Source organism: Drosophila innubila (genome assembly GCF_004354385.1).
Source record: "Drosophila innubila isolate TH190305 chromosome 3R unlocalized genomic scaffold, UK_Dinn_1.0 2_E_3R, whole genome shotgun sequence".
Classification (NCBI taxonomy): domain Eukaryota; kingdom Metazoa; phylum Arthropoda; class Insecta; order Diptera; family Drosophilidae; genus Drosophila; species Drosophila innubila.
In genome coordinates this window covers 14,205,350-14,226,059 of record NW_022995380.1, presented here as the reverse complement: position 1 = coordinate 14,226,059, position 20,710 = coordinate 14,205,350, and the positions used below count along the sequence as shown (strand labels likewise).

At 38.2% G+C, this 20,710-nt stretch overlaps 2 protein-coding genes across 3 annotated transcripts in view; both read right to left on the bottom strand.

Annotated features, from left to right (window-relative positions):
• The window catches only part of LOC117789603 (putative uncharacterized protein DDB_G0282499), a 49,731-nt gene that overhangs the window by 24,458 nt on the left and 4,563 nt on the right, over nucleotides 1-20,710 (bottom strand). For both annotated transcript variants that reach the window (XM_034628646.1, XM_034628647.1), the window contains exon 2: nucleotides 15,312-16,853. In XM_034628646.1, coding sequence (XP_034484537.1) covers nucleotides 15,312-16,233 — 922 coding nt within the window. In that variant the 5' untranslated portion in view covers nucleotides 16,234-16,853. The remainder of the gene's footprint in view (nucleotides 1-15,311; nucleotides 16,854-20,710) is intronic.
• LOC117789605 lies at nucleotides 6,070-7,577 on the bottom strand. The gene is made up of 2 exons (XM_034628648.1): nucleotides 6,773-7,577; nucleotides 6,070-6,704 (listed from the first exon to the last, which is right to left on the bottom strand). The coding sequence occupies exons 1-2, from the start codon at nucleotides 6,924-6,926 to the stop codon at nucleotides 6,100-6,102; spliced, it is 759 nt and encodes a 252-aa protein (XP_034484539.1). The 5' UTR covers nucleotides 6,927-7,577; the 3' UTR covers nucleotides 6,070-6,099.

The following is a 20,710-nucleotide window of genomic DNA, read 5'->3' as shown; positions in this document are numbered from 1 at the left end:
TCTGCCTCGCTTAGACGAACTATCAATGAATAAAATTCCCAAAAAAAAATCAGCTGACCACTTTTGTTAAATACCGAAATGTGCTTTCTATATTGAAGAACGTCATTCTTTTAAATCGTTATTGCAGAAATAATATTTAAATAAAATTTAAAACAGACCCTCATTGCACAGGTAATACAGTGATTAGAAAATGAATACAAAAAAACGCGCGCGATTTTAGACGCTACAAAATTGGCTGTCAATGCGTTGACTTTTCGTGTGTGCGTGTGAGTGGGTGAATTGTTTGGTTGTCACTTCTGCCAATTTGTGTAGAGCATAAGTACACACACATACACGTATGTGTATTTACACATACATAGACAAATACCTATATAAGATTGTTCCTCGGCACTGCTTTCTAGCAACTTTTGTGTGCTGCGGTTTCGGCGTGTTTATTCAATTAGCGTTTTTGTTGTTGTTGTTGTTGTCGCGGCTGTTGTTGTTGCTGTTGCTGTGGACTGTTTGCCGGCTGTGCTGCCTTTGAACTGAGCAATAACAGCAAGAAGAAGAGCAAGAGCAACATCGATGTGAACGCACTAGACATAATTGTAGGCTATTTATCATGGGCAGTTGGCAAGGCGGAGACAACGCACTGACAACTCAATGAGCAAAGTGAGCAACGTGCTACGCAATCAACTCGAATTAACACACCTAGGGCACGTAGAAGCAAGCCACAGACTCAGACTGGAGAATCAGTCTCAAGTCGAGACACCTGCCGCTGGGCCAAGTTCAGGTCTTGGCCCTGTTAGCCATTTGGCATTTAAATGCAGACAAAGTAATTGTGCAGCGCGCGCTGATTAAAATGGATTTTATAAATTATGCAGCGAAACTGGCGGCGCGATTAAAATCGCCTAGGGGTGGAGTCGCGTTGGCGGCGCGGCACGGCGCTAACAAAGCTGCAACAGCAGTTATTGCAACGCGTTGCCTTCTTGTTGCCAGTTGGCTAATAGAAAGATTTATCACCCGAATGGCGACTTGCAGGCCGCGATTTCCAGCTCACCGATAAAAAAAAATTCTCCGAATGCATTTTATATCTTTTTTCCTGCGATTTCAATTTTCATTTCATTTGCAAGGCGCGTCAATTTTCTTGACTTCAGGCATTATTTATGCCCAGTTCCCGATTCCCTAATCCCGATTCAATTCTCGCTTTGTCTTTTGCTTTTCCTTTTTAATTTATCGCATTTAAATTGCAATTTCTTGTTCGGCAACAATCTTTGCTGCCTGCCTGGCTGACTGTTCACACCGTTCCAGCCTTTTTTTCACACCTAAAGTGTAACGCAGCTTTTATTTTTGTTTTCTTTTTGTTGGTTCTTAAAGTGCTTTTCTATTAGCATGTAGCAGCCCACATATCCGACACGGAGTCAAGTCTCTCTCATCTTCATATATTTGATTTGTGCTCAACGTGATCGAGAAATCACATGGATGGTTTGCGATTCAAACAGATAACGGTTAGTTCACATGCAGATTCCCTGCTGATTCCAAGAAGCGAATATTCTGAAAATATTAGCAAAACCTGCTTTAGGTTCAGTCAAAAACTGGGAAAGTTTAAACTAAATCTTTATCGAGCTGCACTAAATCTATTTTGATAAATCTGTACAAAAAGTGAAAGATGGGTTAATTAGTTATACAACACAGCGATTAGTAATACAAGTTATAATAAATAACTTAATCTTTAGGCCACAGCCTCATTAACATTATAAAAAACTATATTTTAAAATTCCATAAAAATTTGTATAACATTAAAAACTCCATTTGAATATCGTTAAGATATATTTACTTTTACTTTGAGTGTTTTTCATCAGCCTGAACGCAACTCCATGACCAGAATTATTTTAATATAGCTTTCAAGCGTGTTGAAAGTTTATGGCGTTGACATAAAAATTGCGCATACGCCGCGTGCGTCAGAGTCAACTATTCGAAATTATGGCCAAACAAGCCGTGAAAAGTGACAGGTGATGCCAACTAAATATTGGCCTACAGCGACCCACTACCAATAATATAAACACGTCAAGAGCGATTGCCAAAAGAAAGCTGAGAGCGATTTTCGATTGGTTTTTACAAAATGTTCAATTAAGTTGAATTAATTTCTGTTATGCACTGAATTAAGCGAGAGCCAAAGACCGCACAGACATTGATCATTGGTATCTAGCTCTCTCAATCCAAAAGGCATTTGTCTTCATTAGCCTTGCCAGATACAAATCAATCTGCCAAATCAAAATGTAATCAAAGTAAGTTTCGAGAGGTGGAGACAAATGTAAATATCGATGGTCGGCTGATGTAATGCCATAGATAGGCATTCATTTCATTCATTTGCCAACTGTGTGGCAATGGTGTGGAAAGCCGTCCCCAGACAACAACAACAACAACAACAATCACAGCATTTACAAGAACAACAACAGCAACAACAACAGTAACAGTAACACGCACATTAACGACAGCGACAAGTGCTGATAGGCAAATCAACAGGTTCAACAGGCGCCGCCTGAAAAACACACTGGAAAAACTGGTAGCCAGGCGCTCAGACTGAATCAAAACAAAATCGAATCGCTATTGAAATGAAATGAATTGAAAGCGGGTGCAGGCATCTAGATGGGTATGCGAATGGAGAGGGGGGGAATATCTATCATTGAATTGAATTTAATTGAATTTAATCAAAGCACCGTTAGGCAGGTGAGCCAGATTTAAGAGATCAGTATCAGTATCTCTCTAATCGCCAGCCATGCTTGTCAGCTTGACTAAGAATTTCAAAGCAATTAAAAACAAACTTAGACCCCGGAATGGAAGAGACCTGTAAACAGACAGCGCTGATTGATGTTCTATTTTCAACGCCTGTTAAGCGAAAATCCTCGCAAGATGTTCATGCAAATGCAACCAATCGATTATGCTCATATGCTGATCCGCAGACAGTCAGAGTCTGTATCTGAAGTGTCGTCTGGAACGATCTACAATTGGGCAGCAGCTGCTCAGACACCCACTGTGCGGAGTTGGAGTACATTGTGCCGTTAATACTTTAATTGAGGGAGGCCTCCAAGTACATCACTTTAGATGTAATCCCGAAAGTGCAGCTGCCAGCGGCGAGAACACCCACGGTCCAGCAACTATGTTCAGATATAAATAAAGTGCAGGTTGTGCATGTAAATGAATCGAGTTAAGCACTCGTTGATTATGTATTCTTAAGATACAAATATATTCCTCAAATGCACTGTTCAAATTCGTGCGCGTGCCAGTGTCAAGCAGCGTTGATGGACGATTAGTATTGGATTAAACTGTGTTGCACACTACGAGCATATTATCCCCCAAAAATTTTAGATTCCACATTAACACTTCACATTTGGTTAAAAAAGTATGCCGAAAAAAATAGAGTTTCAATTATATATTTGAATTTGTTGAAATTATCTGATCATAAGTACAGTTTTAACGTTCAGATCTTACCACGAATAATTAACCGCATTGTTTATTGTGTGTGTGATATCTGGGAGATTTTGAGTTAATTTTGCGCACGGCAACAGGCGACAGTCGCATCATATAATAAGATAAGATGAGGTTTACAGGTGCAATTATCATAATATGTTAAGGAAAATTTTGAAGATGTAGATGCTAATTACACTATGCAACGGCGAAAGTTTTTATGAACGAATAAAACATATATTCATTTGCTTTCTGGGAGCGTAAAGGTTTCTAATTCTGTAGTGACATTCTAAATAGCAAATAAAGAAAAACTCTAAAAATTCTTGATTAAATTACATTTTTTTTTTGTTGCATAATTTTATAAATTTAACAGTAGCACTTTTTGTGTTATTTTAAAAAATAGCTGCTCTTTGTAGTGAAATGGTTAATATTTGATTTATTTTCGTATTAAATTTGGACAAAACAATATACGGAATATAGTTCTTCTAGATAGACAAAAAATACTTAATAGTTGTTTAACAAAATTAATAAATTTATTGCATTAACTGTCGCGTATAAACTGCAGACTCACAATTATAGAGTCTCTGCCTCAAGTTGTCATGAATCACAGTGTCTTCTGTCGTCTGCGGTCTGGATCTGTGCGTGGGCGGCACAGTAGTTGAGCAAACTGTCACAGCTGTCAGTGTAGGCTGCAAAAGGTAATTAGCATAGAGCACCTCACAGAGTGGAGGGGACGGACGGACAATGCGAACTCCCGTGACATTTGTCAACAATCTGTCAAAATGAAATGCACAACTCGGGGGCGCCAACTTGGCCTGGGTCATAAATTTAATGTCTACTATTGACCAAACAATGCCAGCTACACCGCTGGCTAATATTAAATGGCCATATTTACTGAGCCAAATGATATGCGATATCAGACAATCGCAATGCAGCACCACAGCACCACAGCAGTGGTCAATTAGTGGTGCACGAATTTAGTGGGCGCTGCATCTCATGGTTTTTTTTTATAAGTTGGTTTATTGTACGAATTTGTTAAATTTTATTATTTCTTTGTGCAGTATCAAATTGTGGCATTCACAAAAGCCTGACCACAAAACTGGGTCACACGCTTCAGAGAACCTAAAGCCAAATGAAGTAATCGAAGCAAGTTGCACAAATTGCTGCCAAAGAAGAAAGGCAACACTAACAACAACAACTGCCACTGCAAGTACAACAAGTTAACAAGTTGTTTGGCCCCAGGGCCCCACTTTCAATTGTCGCACAGCAGGACGGAACAATGTTCGGAGAAGAATCTGTCCAAATACAAAGTAAACAGGCTGCCAGCAATTTGATGCGACTAAATTGGACCTTTTCGAATTGATTGTCTCCCGTCTACGTGGGTGGGCGACTTTTCCCTTTTCTTTTCTTTATTGCCCAAATGTCTTTTTGAAGTTTATTGACTTGCCTGCAATACCCTGCTTTAATGCTATTCAATATCATTCAGAAAAGCTCCACAAATCTCTAAAGATTTTAAAAACTATGTTATATATGTATATAAATATGTTTTCGGAGGCATATTCTTAAATTTCAACAAATCTCAATATTAACAATCAATAATAGTCCAATTATAATTGGTACAGCTCATATAAAAAATCAATTCAATTATCCCATTTCAATATTAATTTAATTAGCAAAATCTAAATTTTTATTAAGTCTCCCAACATATATTTTGGATTTTGGATTATTAGACTTGTAGAACATGCATAATAAAGTTTTTCCAAAAGATACGAATTGAAATTATTTTCCCATTCGGAGAATCTTTTTGATCTTCCATTTTTATGTGAACTGTCAGTGAAAGAGTATTTAAATTTTGGCATCTTGCAGAATAACTGTTCTTATAGCTTGTTAGTGGGTCAGTGGTTGTATGAGTCTGGGTTCATCAACAGATCATTATGCAATTGGCCGAGTCATAAAAGTGAAGAAGTGGCCATAATATCGAGCTGGTGTGCAGTTTATCTGCTCTTCAATTAAAGATGTTTGCCCCGCCAATTGGCTGACTAGACAAGCATGGCCAGTTCGCCTACACATCGACTTCTATGTCGGCTGGCGTCTGTGTTTAGCCAGTGTAAATAATAAAAAAAAAAAAAGCCGCATTTGGTGTTTGGCAAATTAGCGAGATCGTTAAAAACCATAGCATGGCCATAGGGCGGGACAGAGAGCGGTTCGATATGTCAGTCATTGGTTTTTCCAATGGACACCACACATACACAAAAATGCCATTGAAAACAAACAAGCTGAGAGCCGCACGTTGAAGTTGCAATCAAGTGCAGCAGGCACTCAATTCGCCTCCTTCTGGGGCAGGCAGGCAGCTTCTTAGCTCATAAAATGCCACCACCACGGAAGCATTTTACCGCTGTCTGACGAAAGTGTTTGATCTTAATGGACGGGATCATCTCTAGTCCATAAAGACTTTAAGTTAGAAGAGTGTGGAAATGAGTCTGGTCGTTCATCTGGTTGGGGGCATTTAAAAGCCTCACTTTTATGAATGGAATAGCTTAAAATGTTAATTAAATGCGGCATTTTGGCAATGCGGAAATCTTAATCTCAGGAATTTCCAACGCCATTATTCTAAATTTAATATTACTTTTTATATATTAATTTATTGTTTTCTCAATTACGGAAATTAGTGCTGAACAAGGCATTGCAGGCAGCGATTGCCACATTGCGACGAGCGATTTTCTTTGATCTTCCGTAGGAAATAAATTCCTGATTGTCTACGACAATTGTCATGCATTGTAGGCCATTAGGTTGTCCATCGATGGGGATATATTTCAATCCTGGTCGCATAACGTGCAATACACTGGCTGGATGCATTGTCTCCCATTTAGCTGGCAATTTGTTGCACATGGAAGCTGGCATAGAGCTCTCAGCCAATGGAGCCACGTAACCATCTCGATTCCACTCCTCACATAGCTTGTAAATGGCAAATGAGGCCAAGTGTAATATAGTCACATCCATTTTTGAGGTCTCGTCATCTGATGATAAGTCTTTGGAGATGATATAATCACGAAAAGCCAATTCGCACACCAACTTCTTGGCCTCCTTTTTAGAATGTCCCTTGGCCGTGTACTGCTTAGAATTCACATTGACATTTGCAATGAAATTACCATCAGCATCCCCCTCAATGTTGACATTACTAATATTAATGTCCTTGCATTGTTGAAGCACTTCGAGCGCATCCTTAGGTAAAATCAATTTGGCCAAATGCGAATGTTCTGTGCAAACAGTTGAGTTCAAAACATAAATTTTGATATTAATGGCTGACTATTATTTTTGTACATACCTAATTGATTTTTATGCTTGAAAAGAATATTGTTCTTCAGTGATAGCTTTGAGTCAACCTCTATTATTGGCTCATCCTTATCCAAATTCAAGTTTTCCTGATCTACTGGCTGCTCGGATTCCATTTCAGACTTGTTACAGAAAGCAGAACTCATTATAAATTGACTTTGAATAAGTTTTCCCTTTTTTTTTATAAATATAAAGATGCAGCTTTGACAGCGTCGTTTTTTGGAACAGGTTGGCAGCTTCGATTTAAGTAGCACTTCAATGTATCGATGCTTACTTATATTGGATTTAACAATTTTGTACGGAATTATTTGTGCAAATGTTTGCGCAAATTAACGCCTCAAGTTCAGAATATATGTGTGTTTAGTTAGATAGTTAGATGTGTATGTATATATGTGTGAGTACACGACTCCCCACTCAACACTCATCGTGCCGTTGCAAGTTCAAGCACCCACAATTGCCAGAGTTGCCACACAGTTGTAGCATGGTAATCCGCTCAGCTCAATCAGCAAGCTATTCATACTTCCTCATTGCAGAGCAAATGAATGACGAAAAATGGCCATTGGAGGAGAATCCAATGTGGCAACTAATTGAAACTCATTGTTCATTTTGACGCGCATCAATTGTTTCCCCTTGCTCACCTTCTCTCCGGGCATACTACATTCCTAGTTCCTAGTCGAGTTGAGTCGAGTCGACCGAGAGCCTAGCAAGCAATTGACACTTTTCCAATTGCACCTCGCAGCTGAGAGGGAACCCGCACACCTTTCATATGGTTGCGTTTTGCGGCGGGCGTCAATTAGTTTAAATAAAGCTGCCAGGCAACGGCTCGGCTTCGAGTCAATGGCCCAGCCATGCACAGAGCGATAGAGAGAGAGAGAGAGAGAGGGTGATAGCAGCGTATAGCAGTCTAGTCTCGTCTAGACTCGTCTTGTCGCACATTGCACACGCATGCCATTAGAATTTTGTATACACTGCACAACATCAGCACGCACAAGGGGTAATGCGAACGACATCGTGTGTGTGTCATCACCTCAATTGGGTACACTTCCTACTTGTAAGATACAAATGTATCTGCAAGATACGCCAAGGAGAGCCCGCAGAGCAGCAGTTGCCTAATGGCAACGCTTGTTACTTTGTCGACTGCGGACTTTTCACTTTTCCAACGGAAGTCATTTGGCCGCTTGAGTTAATTTTCTTTAACTCTTTTCCCCCCATATCGCTGTCTTACTCATTTTTTTTTTAAGTTGTATTTTATCAACGCAAATTGCACGCACTTAACCCGCTTCCAGTAGCCGTATGTGGAGCGGGTTTTCCATCTATGTATACAAAAAATGCCGCCTGACGGCCCCGGTGCGATGGATGTTTATTGCCTGTGTCATGCGGTGCGACGCATATTAAGAGTAGCTTGTGTCCTACGCCTTATGCATGCCAAATTCCAAAGAAAAAAAACCTTAACCCAAAATACATTTGGTTCACCCTGTACTTACACAGTTGAAGGGGTAAATTAAATTCGTCGAAAACAAGTTAACTTACTTTTTTTAGTTATGTAAGCATAAAATTGCATTGCGATCAATTATAAATAAAAGGTAGAATATTTTTATTATTTTTATTTTTAGAATAAGTACAGGGTTTGCCACACAGTCGAGTTTTCTCGACTGTAGCCTTTCCTACTAGTTTATTTTCTCTCTTTCACTTTTTCTCTCCCGCTCTCTCTCTCTCGCTCTGTTTCTCTCAGTGTAGATTAACGCGCCAATTTGTCGATTGCCGTAAACTTGAGCTATTAAGTGCGAACATATCTATGCGTAAACTGCACTGCAAAGAGGTGGATTGGCGGATGGATTAGGTGGGTATCATAAAGAGTTAGAGCTACAGCTACAGCTCGATGTGGACTGTGTAGCTGGGTGGCTGTGTATGGTACGGCTTTCATTTTAAACCGGATTCAAAGTGTGCGCTGTAATTTAAATTTGTTATTTTGTGCGCGTGTGCGGCGGTTGCTGTAGTTGTTGTCGTGAGACGGTCATTAATATATCATTTACAAGCCGGCGAATTGTCACTAATAAATTGTTTAGACTTGCGCGAAATACGAGAGAAATAAGTAAGTAATTCCCATCAAGGCGGCAACCACTCAAAATCCCTGCCACCGTGTGGGTAACTCAAGGAAATATAAATGGAAAAAGTCAAGGTAGCTAAGCTTCAGAAGGCTATCTTAGAGAGGTAATTAACTTGGACAACTATCGCAGTTGTTACCGTAACAGTAATAAAGATCACATCGATATGGCATCTACAAATTAACTCCTACTTTTCTTTATCTTCGTAGCAGTCTAACTGACAAGCTATTAATGCAAAATTTATTACAGCAAATATTTATTACAGTCATCCTAACAGAAAATAAAAAGCGGCACGTGTTTTTAAATGCGGGAGAGAATCAAATATTCTGAGTCGTTTTTTTAAACTTTATTAAAAGCTTATCAGTAAAAATTTAACCTCTAACCACACCATACAACATTTGGCTTGCTTAAGCATCTGTTGCAAATTTACTCAGATATGTTAGTCTAAAAATTAAATTTAAAAAAATTTCAGATCAACTAAAGATGAATTTGTATCTCTATAAAAATCTTGTCAGTATTGGGTTAACACATCTAGTTATTTGTATAAATACAATACAATAATAAATTGTATCTTTAGCTACTCTACCCGGAAGATGAATTCAATTGGAGGAGTCTCACAATCACGACCCACCCAAACATAAACTGTAGTGCAGAGTCGTATAACCGAGCACCCTACACCTTTCTAACGTCGCTTTTCAAACAGAAAACCACTAAGTAAACACTTTCTATACATACACAAGACAACACAGCACAGCATAGCACAACACAACACAACACAACACAAAACAAGATACTCAGATACTTACACACACCATTTACTGCATTTACTTCATTTTTCTTTCTCAGTTTTCGTTTCGTTTCGTTTCATTCGCATACCAACGCGATAATTTTTACCCTCAACAGAATTGCCTATACGAGTAATACTCCCCATACCAGCACGTTCATGGCCATTTGAGTCGTAAATCTCAGTGGTCGAGACACGCGTCTCCCACCAAAATAAAAAAGGCTAAAAACAAATACGACGAGAAGAAAACTGAAACTATAGAAAATTTGGGTTAGCCAACGAGGTGAGGGGGAAAATGGCGAGCAAATCGGCCAACATCAGAGAGTGCGATCTGGCAGCAACAAGTGGTAAACAGCCAAAACATGACCACCTACAAGTCTTAGTCCGGAATATATCCATTACACAGAAAATAACTGGATCAATTTATTAAGCCAATTCGCATGGCTCAGCTAAAAGCTGTTCAGGTTTTTCAGCTTGCAGCTTTTGGTAATTGAATGCCGATTGCAACGTGTTTTGAAATGCATGCAAATTATGTGATTAATTTACATGTCAATTGGACCAGCGATGCCGTCGCTAAAATGCCAAATTAATCAAAAGAGAGAGAAAAAAAATGATAGAAACATGGAAATGTTCAAACAATTTGCTGTTACCGGCTCTACCGATAAGCCAGGCTAACAGTTATCTGTACAGTTATTATTCAGCCTTTGTGGCATGCGGCTAATATATGACTCATTGCCCAATTCTTCAAGCTCATAACACCTCGAAAAACCATTTCTCATGCACTGGCGCCTCATGTTTCCCCACATGCACATACACGAATATATTAATGCATGACTCCATTAAATAAACAATAAATTTCATATCGGACAGCAGGTGCAATCACATTATCGTTCATATTGCCACATAGAGCTACAATGTATGACGAAAAGTGTGTCAAACAATCGAATGTGGGTCCCTATAAGTAGTGACTGGGATTATAAATTAATTGCACTCTAATTGGCAATCGTGTATGCTATCGTAAATCTAAAAGAAACCAGAACGCAATGATATTCGTCGTTTATATACCTTGTAGATAAGATGGACTCCAGAAATCGGCCTATTAAAGTGTCTCTAATTTGTCGAGAGTTGCAATTCATGTAAGGAAGTTAAGCTGCTTTGTAAAGAAATAAAGTAAATATGTCGGTCAGTATAAAGCATTTCAAGTATAGCTTAATGGGGTGAACAACTGACAGAAATTATGCACAGGTATATTTATATCATATATATTAAGTTATTTATGCTGTGATGCCATAATCAGTGATTAAATAAAATTATACTTGCTATTTTGCCATGGAAATATATTCTAACTAAAAATTACGCATACGCCAAGTAAGCCAATCTGCCTATGCTTATATTGAAGTATAACCAAAACTTATTAAGCATGTTTTTAAGCACTTTTAATGTGTATACAATAAATTTATTGCTTTTTATTCAACTCTTCATGTAGTTGGTTTCTGTGTCAATGTTTCTGCCACTGGGCAGCGGTCAACTTTTGACTTGCTGCTGGTTTTGTGGACGGGGTGAAAATGAATTGCTCGTAAAAATGCTTGTAAAACAACGATAATAACAACAACCACAACAACAGCAAGAAGGAGAAAAACAGCAGCCAGCAGCATGGTAACAACTGCGTGCAAAATATCATTAATCATGGTAATTTATATAGGCAGCCCAACTTCATAAATATTACGATCCAACCTGGTCTGCCTTACAAATTTTTACGAACTTTACGCATAATTTAACATTCTTGTCAATACTTTTTTTTTGGTTATTTTTTTTTGGGCGCTGTGAAGAAACCACATTGAAAATTAAAAGCGCCACTCGGCCATAAAAAAAAGACAGCTACAGAAAATTGTGGGTGCATGCATATATGTTGACCAAGTTAACCGAAGTGGCTTAATGGCCTAGACCTTTTACGTAATCGAAAGCAAACACTTGAGCAATTTCTAAGCGTACAGTTCATTGCCACCAAACTAAAAATAGAGGCGGAAATCTTTTGCAGAGATCCAAAGAGAACGTCGACTTTGACGTTGACGTCGACGCCAACTATAAATCCATTTGACATATTGCGTTGTCCGTTCAGTTGCCATATACACTACATAATCTTATCTAAAACAAAACACTTTCACAGTGTTTTCTGTTTCTGTTTCCATGTTGTGGAACGAACGCCGCATAAATCAAGATACAAGATACACGCTCACTGTGATGAGCCGACTCGCTGACAATAGCATGTCAAGTGGTGCTGCACCACCCACGTAAACTGAACCACACGGTGTTGCCACTGCCAGACTCATTAGAGTCTATCCAAAATGTGTGTGAAACTATCTTTATTTTCTGAATTTTTCATAAGAAACTCACGAATGTATCTAGATACATTTGTATATATGTGACGTAGCATCTCAAAAATTGCTGTAAAAATAAATTTATGATATTATGTGCTGAAAATGATAAACATACGCGTAGATCGTAATAGCTGGTCATTTAGACATGGCACGATGAGATCTTGTGTTGAAATTCTTTGCCTTCAAATGATTACAATATTAATCATGATTATGCTCTTGGTAGGGATTAACGTAGTTTATGCAATTTCCCTTTGAGTTTCAGTTTATAAATAGTTGAAGAATGTTTAAGAAACTAATTTGTTGTTTAGGAATGTCTAGCTTTGAAGTCTAGCAGGTTTGGAAAGTTCTTTCAGCTATAATATACATATATTTATTTTATAATACCAGCAGGCAGTTAAATCATAAAAATAAAATCATCATTGATTGAGAATTGGGTTGAGAATGAGAACAATGCAGACATTTGTTTGCCTTACAGTTTGACATTTATGTTCATAGTCAAATTTGTTTAAAAAAAAAGAAGTTTCTTTAATGTGTCTTAATAAATTAAATGAATAAAATCTAGTATAAGTATATAAGCCTGTTCATATATGCTAAAAGCAATTAACAGACAAGCCACAATTCGAATGACAGTGAAAGTAACTCAAGTCCGTTGGCGGCAATTCAAATCGATGCAAGTGGCAAGTGGCAACAACAGCAACAGCAACAGCATCAGCAGCAACTTCATCAACTCGCTGAAGACGTGCCGTAAATTAAGTTATCAAAAAATCTGTCGGAAGCTTTTAGCATCTACTGGCCAAAAGAAAACAGCTTCAGTCAACTTCACACCTCGCACCACGCACCACCACGCACTAAATCAGTCGCATAATTGCCCATACCCGACGGTGCTCAGACCCTGAACTGACTGGACGTAGTCTCATATATCATTATGAAAATATGTACGCCCCGAAAAAGGGTCAGGTATGAGGTGCAAGGATCCGGTCCATTGTGGCAATCACCGTTAGCCGCCTCTTGAGCAATTTGCAACTGCAGCTTGAGGTCTTTGTGGTTGGCATTTGGAGGTCAACTACTTGATGAACTTCACTTTAAGCGGCTAAGTGCGGAAAATTCGACAATTTTCTACTGTTTGGACAGACGCATTTTCAACAGTTGTCTTTGTCTGCTAAAGCCTTTTAAGCTCTGACTTTCGAAAAATAATAAAGTAAAATGGTGGGATAAATGCGACAGTCATGTTAATAACTCACCATTCAGTCTAATCAACTTGAGTAAATTGTCAAAATTGTTAATAATTTTATTGGTTTAGTAGTCGACAGAAGTCTTAAGCTATCTCGCTTTTATTTTGTTGCACTTGACGCAATTTAAGGCACATAAAGAACTCACGAACTCGCCACAATAAAGCCAGAAATAGGTCTGTTTGCTTGAGAAAGTGGGCAATTGGGCAGGTGGTTGAGTGGGTGAATGGTCTGCCAGCTAGATATTGGGCAATGGCCACTTGTTATGGCTGCCATAAAAATCATTTCAGGCGCCTTATAAAAGCTCTTTCGGATTGCTGCACCGTTTGGAGGAGTAAATCTTATCGCACCCGGTTCGCATTATCGCGTGAGGCAGGCGAATGAAATCAAATTAACACCTGAGCAATAACAACACAAAAGGTAAGTTTATAAAATTCGACAAAACACAACATCTCAACTATCTATGCGGCATCGAGCACTCTGAAGTCTCAATGACGCGATCAGTTGGCGCGATAACGCAAGCGCGGTTAAAAACGCGCACAAACCGGCCGCAAATCGCTCGTCGCTTGCCGTTTACCGTGTTGTACAACAAGTTTTCGATTTGCCGCTTGTCGCTTTGTTATCAGCATTGCAAATTGCCGCAGCAAATTCGGAAGAAGAAATATACAAAAAGGTGAATGAAAATCAAGTTGTAAATTTAATTTGGCAAGCGCTTTTCTGCCGTTGCCTTCTTATCGCTGATTGCTGTTGACCAGGTTATGCAAATGGCCAGCAGCTGATCTGGCTCTGACTCATAGCAGTTCAGCTAATCAGGTCGCTTAGTTCATTAAAACAAGATTTATGCCAGCATACACACACATACACACACACACTACGCACAACATAAATTTATATGGCAAATAATACAATAGATTCTTCTCCTGGGCGCCCTCAGCAGCTACAACAACAACGACAGCAACAACAACGTTAGCAGATTGCCAAATCAAGTGTCTGACTTAATGATGCTCAACATAAACAGCTCGCTACAAAAATTTTTGTTAAATTTTTCGTTGATTTTTCCTTTATTTTTTTTTTTTTTTTTACTTTTTTTTGTATCTGTTCATTTTGTTTCTTGGCAGCCCCCTCTATAGATTCTTACGGTGTCTAACACAGCTTTTGCGTTGAAACATACACATTTTATGAGAACTTTCAACTTGTAGGCGCTGCGTGAGTGGGCGTGTATGTGTATGCTACATATTGTTGCTGATATATAGTATTTCAAATATTACGTATGAGAAGAGAACGCGCATTAGTTTATTTGATTGTTTATGTCTTCATGATAGAAAAACTAAACAACATTTTTCTGGAGTTTCATCTCCATGGTATATTAAACAACGGGGTGTCAGCTTTGAAGTTCATCTGCAAGCTGTACATAAGGTCAAAGTAACAATTCACAGCATTTTACACTGAAGAGACTGCAATTCAATTAAACAGTGTTAGCAGCAACATATTTTTGGATTTATTAAGATAAATGATTTCTCCTTTTCTGTTAGACAATAAGGAAACATAAATAATTCGATTCAGTAAGAGGAAAAATTTAGTTATAACCTTAAATTTTTATAGTAGGAACATAAAAAAATGTACTATTCATTTTATTTCATAATATCACTCAGGTATTTGCTTAACTTGACATCTTAAAATTTCTGTTAATTTATATAAAACCATTAAACTCGTATGTCTTAGAAAGTACATATATTTTCAAACTGAACCCATTATTTTAATAAAAGTTTCTTCTATTCTAAGCTTGTATTATTTTAATATATATTTTCTGAAAACAGGTATTTTCAAAACTATACTATAAATAAATTATTCATATTTTTAGAATCGGATTAAAGTGGAGCTTAATAAAACCTTCCCCTAGTTGTTTAATCAAAGTTTCTAACACTTGTGCACGTTGCCTTAAGTAAATAGCGACCCGTTTAAAAGTATTTTAATTAAATTATGTAAGTGAATAGTTGCATTTAAAAGATTGTGTTCATTTATAACGTGTACTCACCGTATTCACTCTGCTCGGTCTGTGTGCCATTAACAGTGCCATCTGGCAGCAGCTGTAGAAAACGATTCTTGATATATAATTGTATCTTGCGGGATGGTCCAGCTAGATGGGAGATTGTAGAGCGTTCATTACGATCCAAATTGTTGTTATTGTTGTTGTTGTTGATAATGTTGGGATGGTTGTTACTGCTATTTATGTTTAGATTATTTCTAAAGTTATTCAGTCTTTTCGATTTCGAACCAATGAAATTGCTGTTACTATTGCTGTTACCATTAGCATTAGCTGGCGACTGTTGCTGCTGTTGTTGCTGCTGCCGATGATGCAATTGCTGATGATGCAGATGCTGTTGCTGATGTCGTATACTACGCTCTGTCCGTGAAAGTATCGCAAGATGCTCACGACGCGCCACCGAGATGCTAAATCCCAAAGCATCCGATTCCTGTTCCTGATATTCATCATCCTTATCGGTAATTATCGCTGGCGTTGTGCTGCTGATGCTGCTGCTGTCAGGATTGGGTGTTGTTGCTGTTGTTATTGTGTTATTTATTGTTATTATGGCAGTTGATTGATTTGTGGTTGTGGTTAACGTTCGCATGTTAAATTCAGCACTAATACTTTGATTTTGATTTAAACTATTTTCACTCTCCTTCTTGTTCAGCACTAGAGGACTACTACGACTATGATCACTTTGTATAGAACTATTACTATCAATTAGATTACTTAGATTGTTGTTATTGTAATTGTTGTAGCTATGAGTGGTATTGCTAATATTTATATTTGCTTGCATATTGTTTATAGATTGGTTCGACATCGTCGTTAGCGCTGGCATGGCAAACACCAGACCCGGCCAGGCTATGATAAACGAAAGGAGGGCGCCCAGCAGCGCCAGGGCCCTCCAATCCAAACGCTGGTTTATTCGCATGAAAGATTACAACTGCAGTTTCACAAGAGTTTTCAAGTTGTTAATGCTTTTACTGCTTGATTTTTTGCTTTTTTTTAAAGTGTTGCTTTTGCTGCCGCTTCCCTTGCTGCTGCAGTTTATTGTTATGCCTTTTTTTGGGCTCTGCCCCCTCAGTTTTGTCAGTGGTTTCTGTTGCCGTTGCTGGGCGTATGCCACGCCCTTAACTGTCGTTGAAACATATGAACGCCCCGTTTTCAAAAAAAAAATCGTTTTACTTTCGTTTCGTTGTTTTTATAAACTTTTCTTAGTTTCTTTTATAAGTCTCTGTTCCAGTTGAAAATTCGCCGCTTGCTGACAGGAAATTAGGTTATCATATCGTAGACTTGTTCAACACTTTTCAATTTCAACTGTTGCTCTTGTTTTTGTTGTTGTTGTTGCTGTTGCAGATCTTCATCTTCGTCTTCCTCGCTGATATTGCATCTTATCAACTTCAGTAACTTCTTTGTCATGTCAGAGCAGTTAACAGAAGTCTACAAGAGTGGAAATCAAACAAGGTTGTTGTTGTTTATAATGTTGATGATCTTGTTGCTGTTGAATGTTTAGGTTTGTCGTTGCAACATCAACATGTTTCAGTTTCAGACCTGTAAAAATAAGAGAAGATATTAATCATAGATTATTAATTTATCATATTAAAAAAAAAATTAAGTAACCTTTTAAAACGATGCTAATTCGATGAAATATCTTTTTGTGATTATTATGTATCTATTAAAGTCATCTGACATTTTTTACATATTTTCTGCATTTTTTTATTATCATAAGTTATTGTACGCTCGATTTGGCTTTTGAAAATTCCAACGACAACATTTAAGATTAATCGAATTGTATATAAATTCTTCAGTTTAATTGTTTTTATGCGAAATTTTGACATTTAATTAGTGTATATCTATATTAAGCGACTGTCGTCGACGTCGGTAAAGTGGCACAGTTTATTTTTGGCATCGAGTCTCAGCGACAATAAACGAACTGAGATACAATTGTATCTATGGGCGCGTCGAAATGGTCAGCGGGTTACATAAATACGACTTATCGCTAAAAAGGGAGCCAGCAGAGGTAGTTATGCAAAAAACTCGGTGAAAACATCGAAACATCGAAATTGACTTTCCCCCATCCCATTTGAAAGAGTGCACAAATTGGCCAACTAAGCAAGAAAAACAGAGAGAAAGAAAAATCAAAAACAAAGCCAAATAAAACTTACAAAAATCGTAGCTAAGCAAGGGAAAAACTCGAAGACACTCACCGACTGGCAAATTGTTTAAAAATAAATGTGGCAACAAAAACAATTCGCGCATAAAACTGTGTCGAATTTGAAAATAATCACGCACTAACTGCAGCAACAGCAGCAGCAGCAGCAGCAGCAGCAGCAAAAGCGACACCGACACTGGCGGCAAGTGTATCTATCAGATACATGATCAGGAAGTGGCGCAGGGCGTATAACGGGGCGGCTGAGTGATGCTTGTCGTTGCACTTAGGCGCTATACTGCCTGTAGGCTGACTTTTTGGCACGTGTTCAGATGCCTACGCAGCAGCAGCATCAGCAGCAGCGGCAGCAATAGATGCAACAGCAGCAGAGGCTGAAAACAGTAGCAGCATTTTTTATGCAACATTTAAGTGCTCCCCGTTTTTAATTACTATAAACAACAACAATTCAATTACCAACTCGACAACAAAAATAAATAATATACAACTCATAGGTTCCACGTTCCACACTGCACGTTGCACGTTGCAAGTTGCAAGTTGCAAGTTGCAATCTCCATCTGTCTGTCTATCCGGTTGACTGTCTGCTGTGGGCCGAATTTCAAGCATCAAAATGTTAATTGCTTTCTGCTGCGACGACGCGACGTTGAACTGCAGATAATCAGCACACTCATATCACACACACACACACACAGACACAGACACACTTGTACACTCAACCACTCCTCCCGCGCCACTTATGCAATGTACAAAGGCGTTGAAATTCAAATTTGTCGTCTTGCCACGCGCGCGTTTTAAAACGCACATAAAACGCAAACAGTTACGACCGTTCAAAGTTGTCGAAAAGAAGCAAAAACAAACGGAATTTGCACACCACTAAAGATACACAAGTACATATTTCAAAGCCAGGGCTGGACAGTTTGTTCTAAAGCCAACCAGTTCTCCAATATATTACATTCTTTCAGCTTAACTTTAAGCAATAGAATAGTCGTAAATTAAATTATTATGCTATTTAGATTTTTTAAAAGTTGTTCATTTTTTAATTAAATATTTTGTTACGTTCTTTTACTAACAGCTGCTTGTTATGTTAAGCTGCAATGTAACATTTAACCTTAATAGCATTAGGTTAACAGTTTAATTTTCTAACCAGACTGTGGCCAATTATTGAATTGAACTGCTGAACTTAGGTTCAAGTAAAAAGTGTGACTTAATTTCAATTTTGTCGGCATGCCAGCGCGCTTGTAAATAAATAAAAAAAAAAATAAGAAAACGTTATGAGCATTTAAAATATGCATAACCCTTTGGCATTGCCATCTCGCTTGACTTTTATGCCTTTCACCCAAAACAGCTGCCAAAAAGAAGACCCAAATGTGTGCCAAGTCAGGCCAAGTCAGAGTTACATTCTTGTTGTTGTTGTTGCTGTTTATGCCGCCAGTTGGTAGAATTTATGTTAAATTCTGTAAGGGCATCAAAAGCTCCGACCACAGCGTCCACAGCCACAACAACAACAACCACAATAAAGGAACAACATAAAAAATACAAGAGAATAACAAAAAGTGCCTATAGAAATTTATTTAAGGGACAAGCGACACATGTGCCAAGTTATAAAAATAACCGAAAATAGCTAAATATGTAGTTTGTATATAAAATAACACCTAGACGTCGGCCCCAACAGCCAAATGAAATGTATCTTTTAATGATCGACGGATCCGGACTCCGCACTCGGAGTCTGTCGTCTGTCATTCATAAGCCCAGAGGCACATAATCAACAAATTATGAAGAGCATAAAAAATAATGAAACAAAATTTTAATGCCCTATGTAATGTGGCGTATCATTTGATATCGATACGAGAGGCAGGAACTGCCAACTTGTGCGGGGCAAGTTAATAACTGTTATTGTTGCATTGATATCAGAGCTGACTGAGTTGCCCAATTTCAATTCAGAAAGCGAAAGTTTCTCCCCTTTTTGATAAGCCAATCTTATCGCTAGCATTTATAGCCCAGCTAATACACTACCCTTCCCTTTTTTTAACTTCCCCGCACTTTATGTAAGGCATCACCATTAGAACAGACGACACTCCTATTGGCAGTTCACATAACCCAAATTCTTAGTACAACTTAAGCGGCATCTTTTATCAAATTAATGTGCAAATAAAACGATGATTTAAATTGAAGCCAACAATAAACATTTTAATAAAAACGGAAGAAAACTAGTGTGGCGGCAGCTTTTATTTGGCGTATAAAAAGAGGAGAAAAAGAAAAAATAAATTTAATTTTTTTAAATTTTTTGAATATGTCAAATTACGGCAAATCAACTGCTTGAAGTGTTTCGGCATGCCATTTGTATAATGTAAAACATAATTTGACTTCATAAATTTCTCAGGTATTTTTCAAATGTTCATCTATTTTCACTCAAGATTTTGTACGAATTTTCGCTAGATTTTTGAACGGATTTTCGAGTGCGGCGAGTTCGTTTAATAAATTAAGCAAATTCATCTTGTAGCTTGCCTGACGACAACTCGTTTCAGTCAGTGACACAGCAAACATACACTTACACATATTCAGTGAGAATTCAGAGTGTATGCGACTAGTGGGTACTCTGTGATATTCAAAATCTGCTCTTAATTGCAGCTAATTTAAACAGCAATATTATTCATCGATTTCTATGTGATGTTTTGTGGAAACTTTTAAATGTGCAGAGTGTCTACTAGGGTATTTAAAAAGTCAAATATGGCAACTTAATATTACTTACTACTACTAATGCATCTGCATTCATTTTCTTAATGTTACAGGGTATATAGCCATATGAGTGACCGATCATACTCAGCTCGCCCAGCTGAGCTTTGCCAAGCTGTGCTTAGACCTAGTCATTGAACTGTGTGCGTATCCCAAGACTGATTATCATGTTTTTGTTGTGTTCTACCGTGCCAAATTTATGCGCTTCAAATGAATGTGACATTTGCTTTTGTTAAGTTTTGTCATCACCTATTTTTCTGGGAGGTTTTGGAGTGAATTTGAGAAAGTATCGTTCGCGGATCGCTGTGGCAAACTGGTCGGCAGTAAGTCTGATCAAAGTGCGCAACTTAATTAGTTCATGTCAGACGCTTGGCTACCCCGCGCTTTGGGGCAAACATCCATCCATCCATCGGTCGGTCAGTATCGCTGGGGCGGCAATACGACATTCACTTCCCCCAACCTGTGGAATGGGGGCTCGCTCTTGGACATTTATCACCTCAACAACATT

Coding starts and splice junctions, on each gene's coding strand:
- LOC117789605 (XM_034628648.1), bottom strand. CDS start 6,926: ATGAGTTCTGCTTTCTGTAACAAGTCTGAAATGGAATCCGAGCAGCCA. Junction 6,705..6,772: donor CAAGCATAAAAATCAATTAG/GTATGTACAAAA, acceptor CTGTTTGCACAG/AACATTCGCATTTGGCCAAA.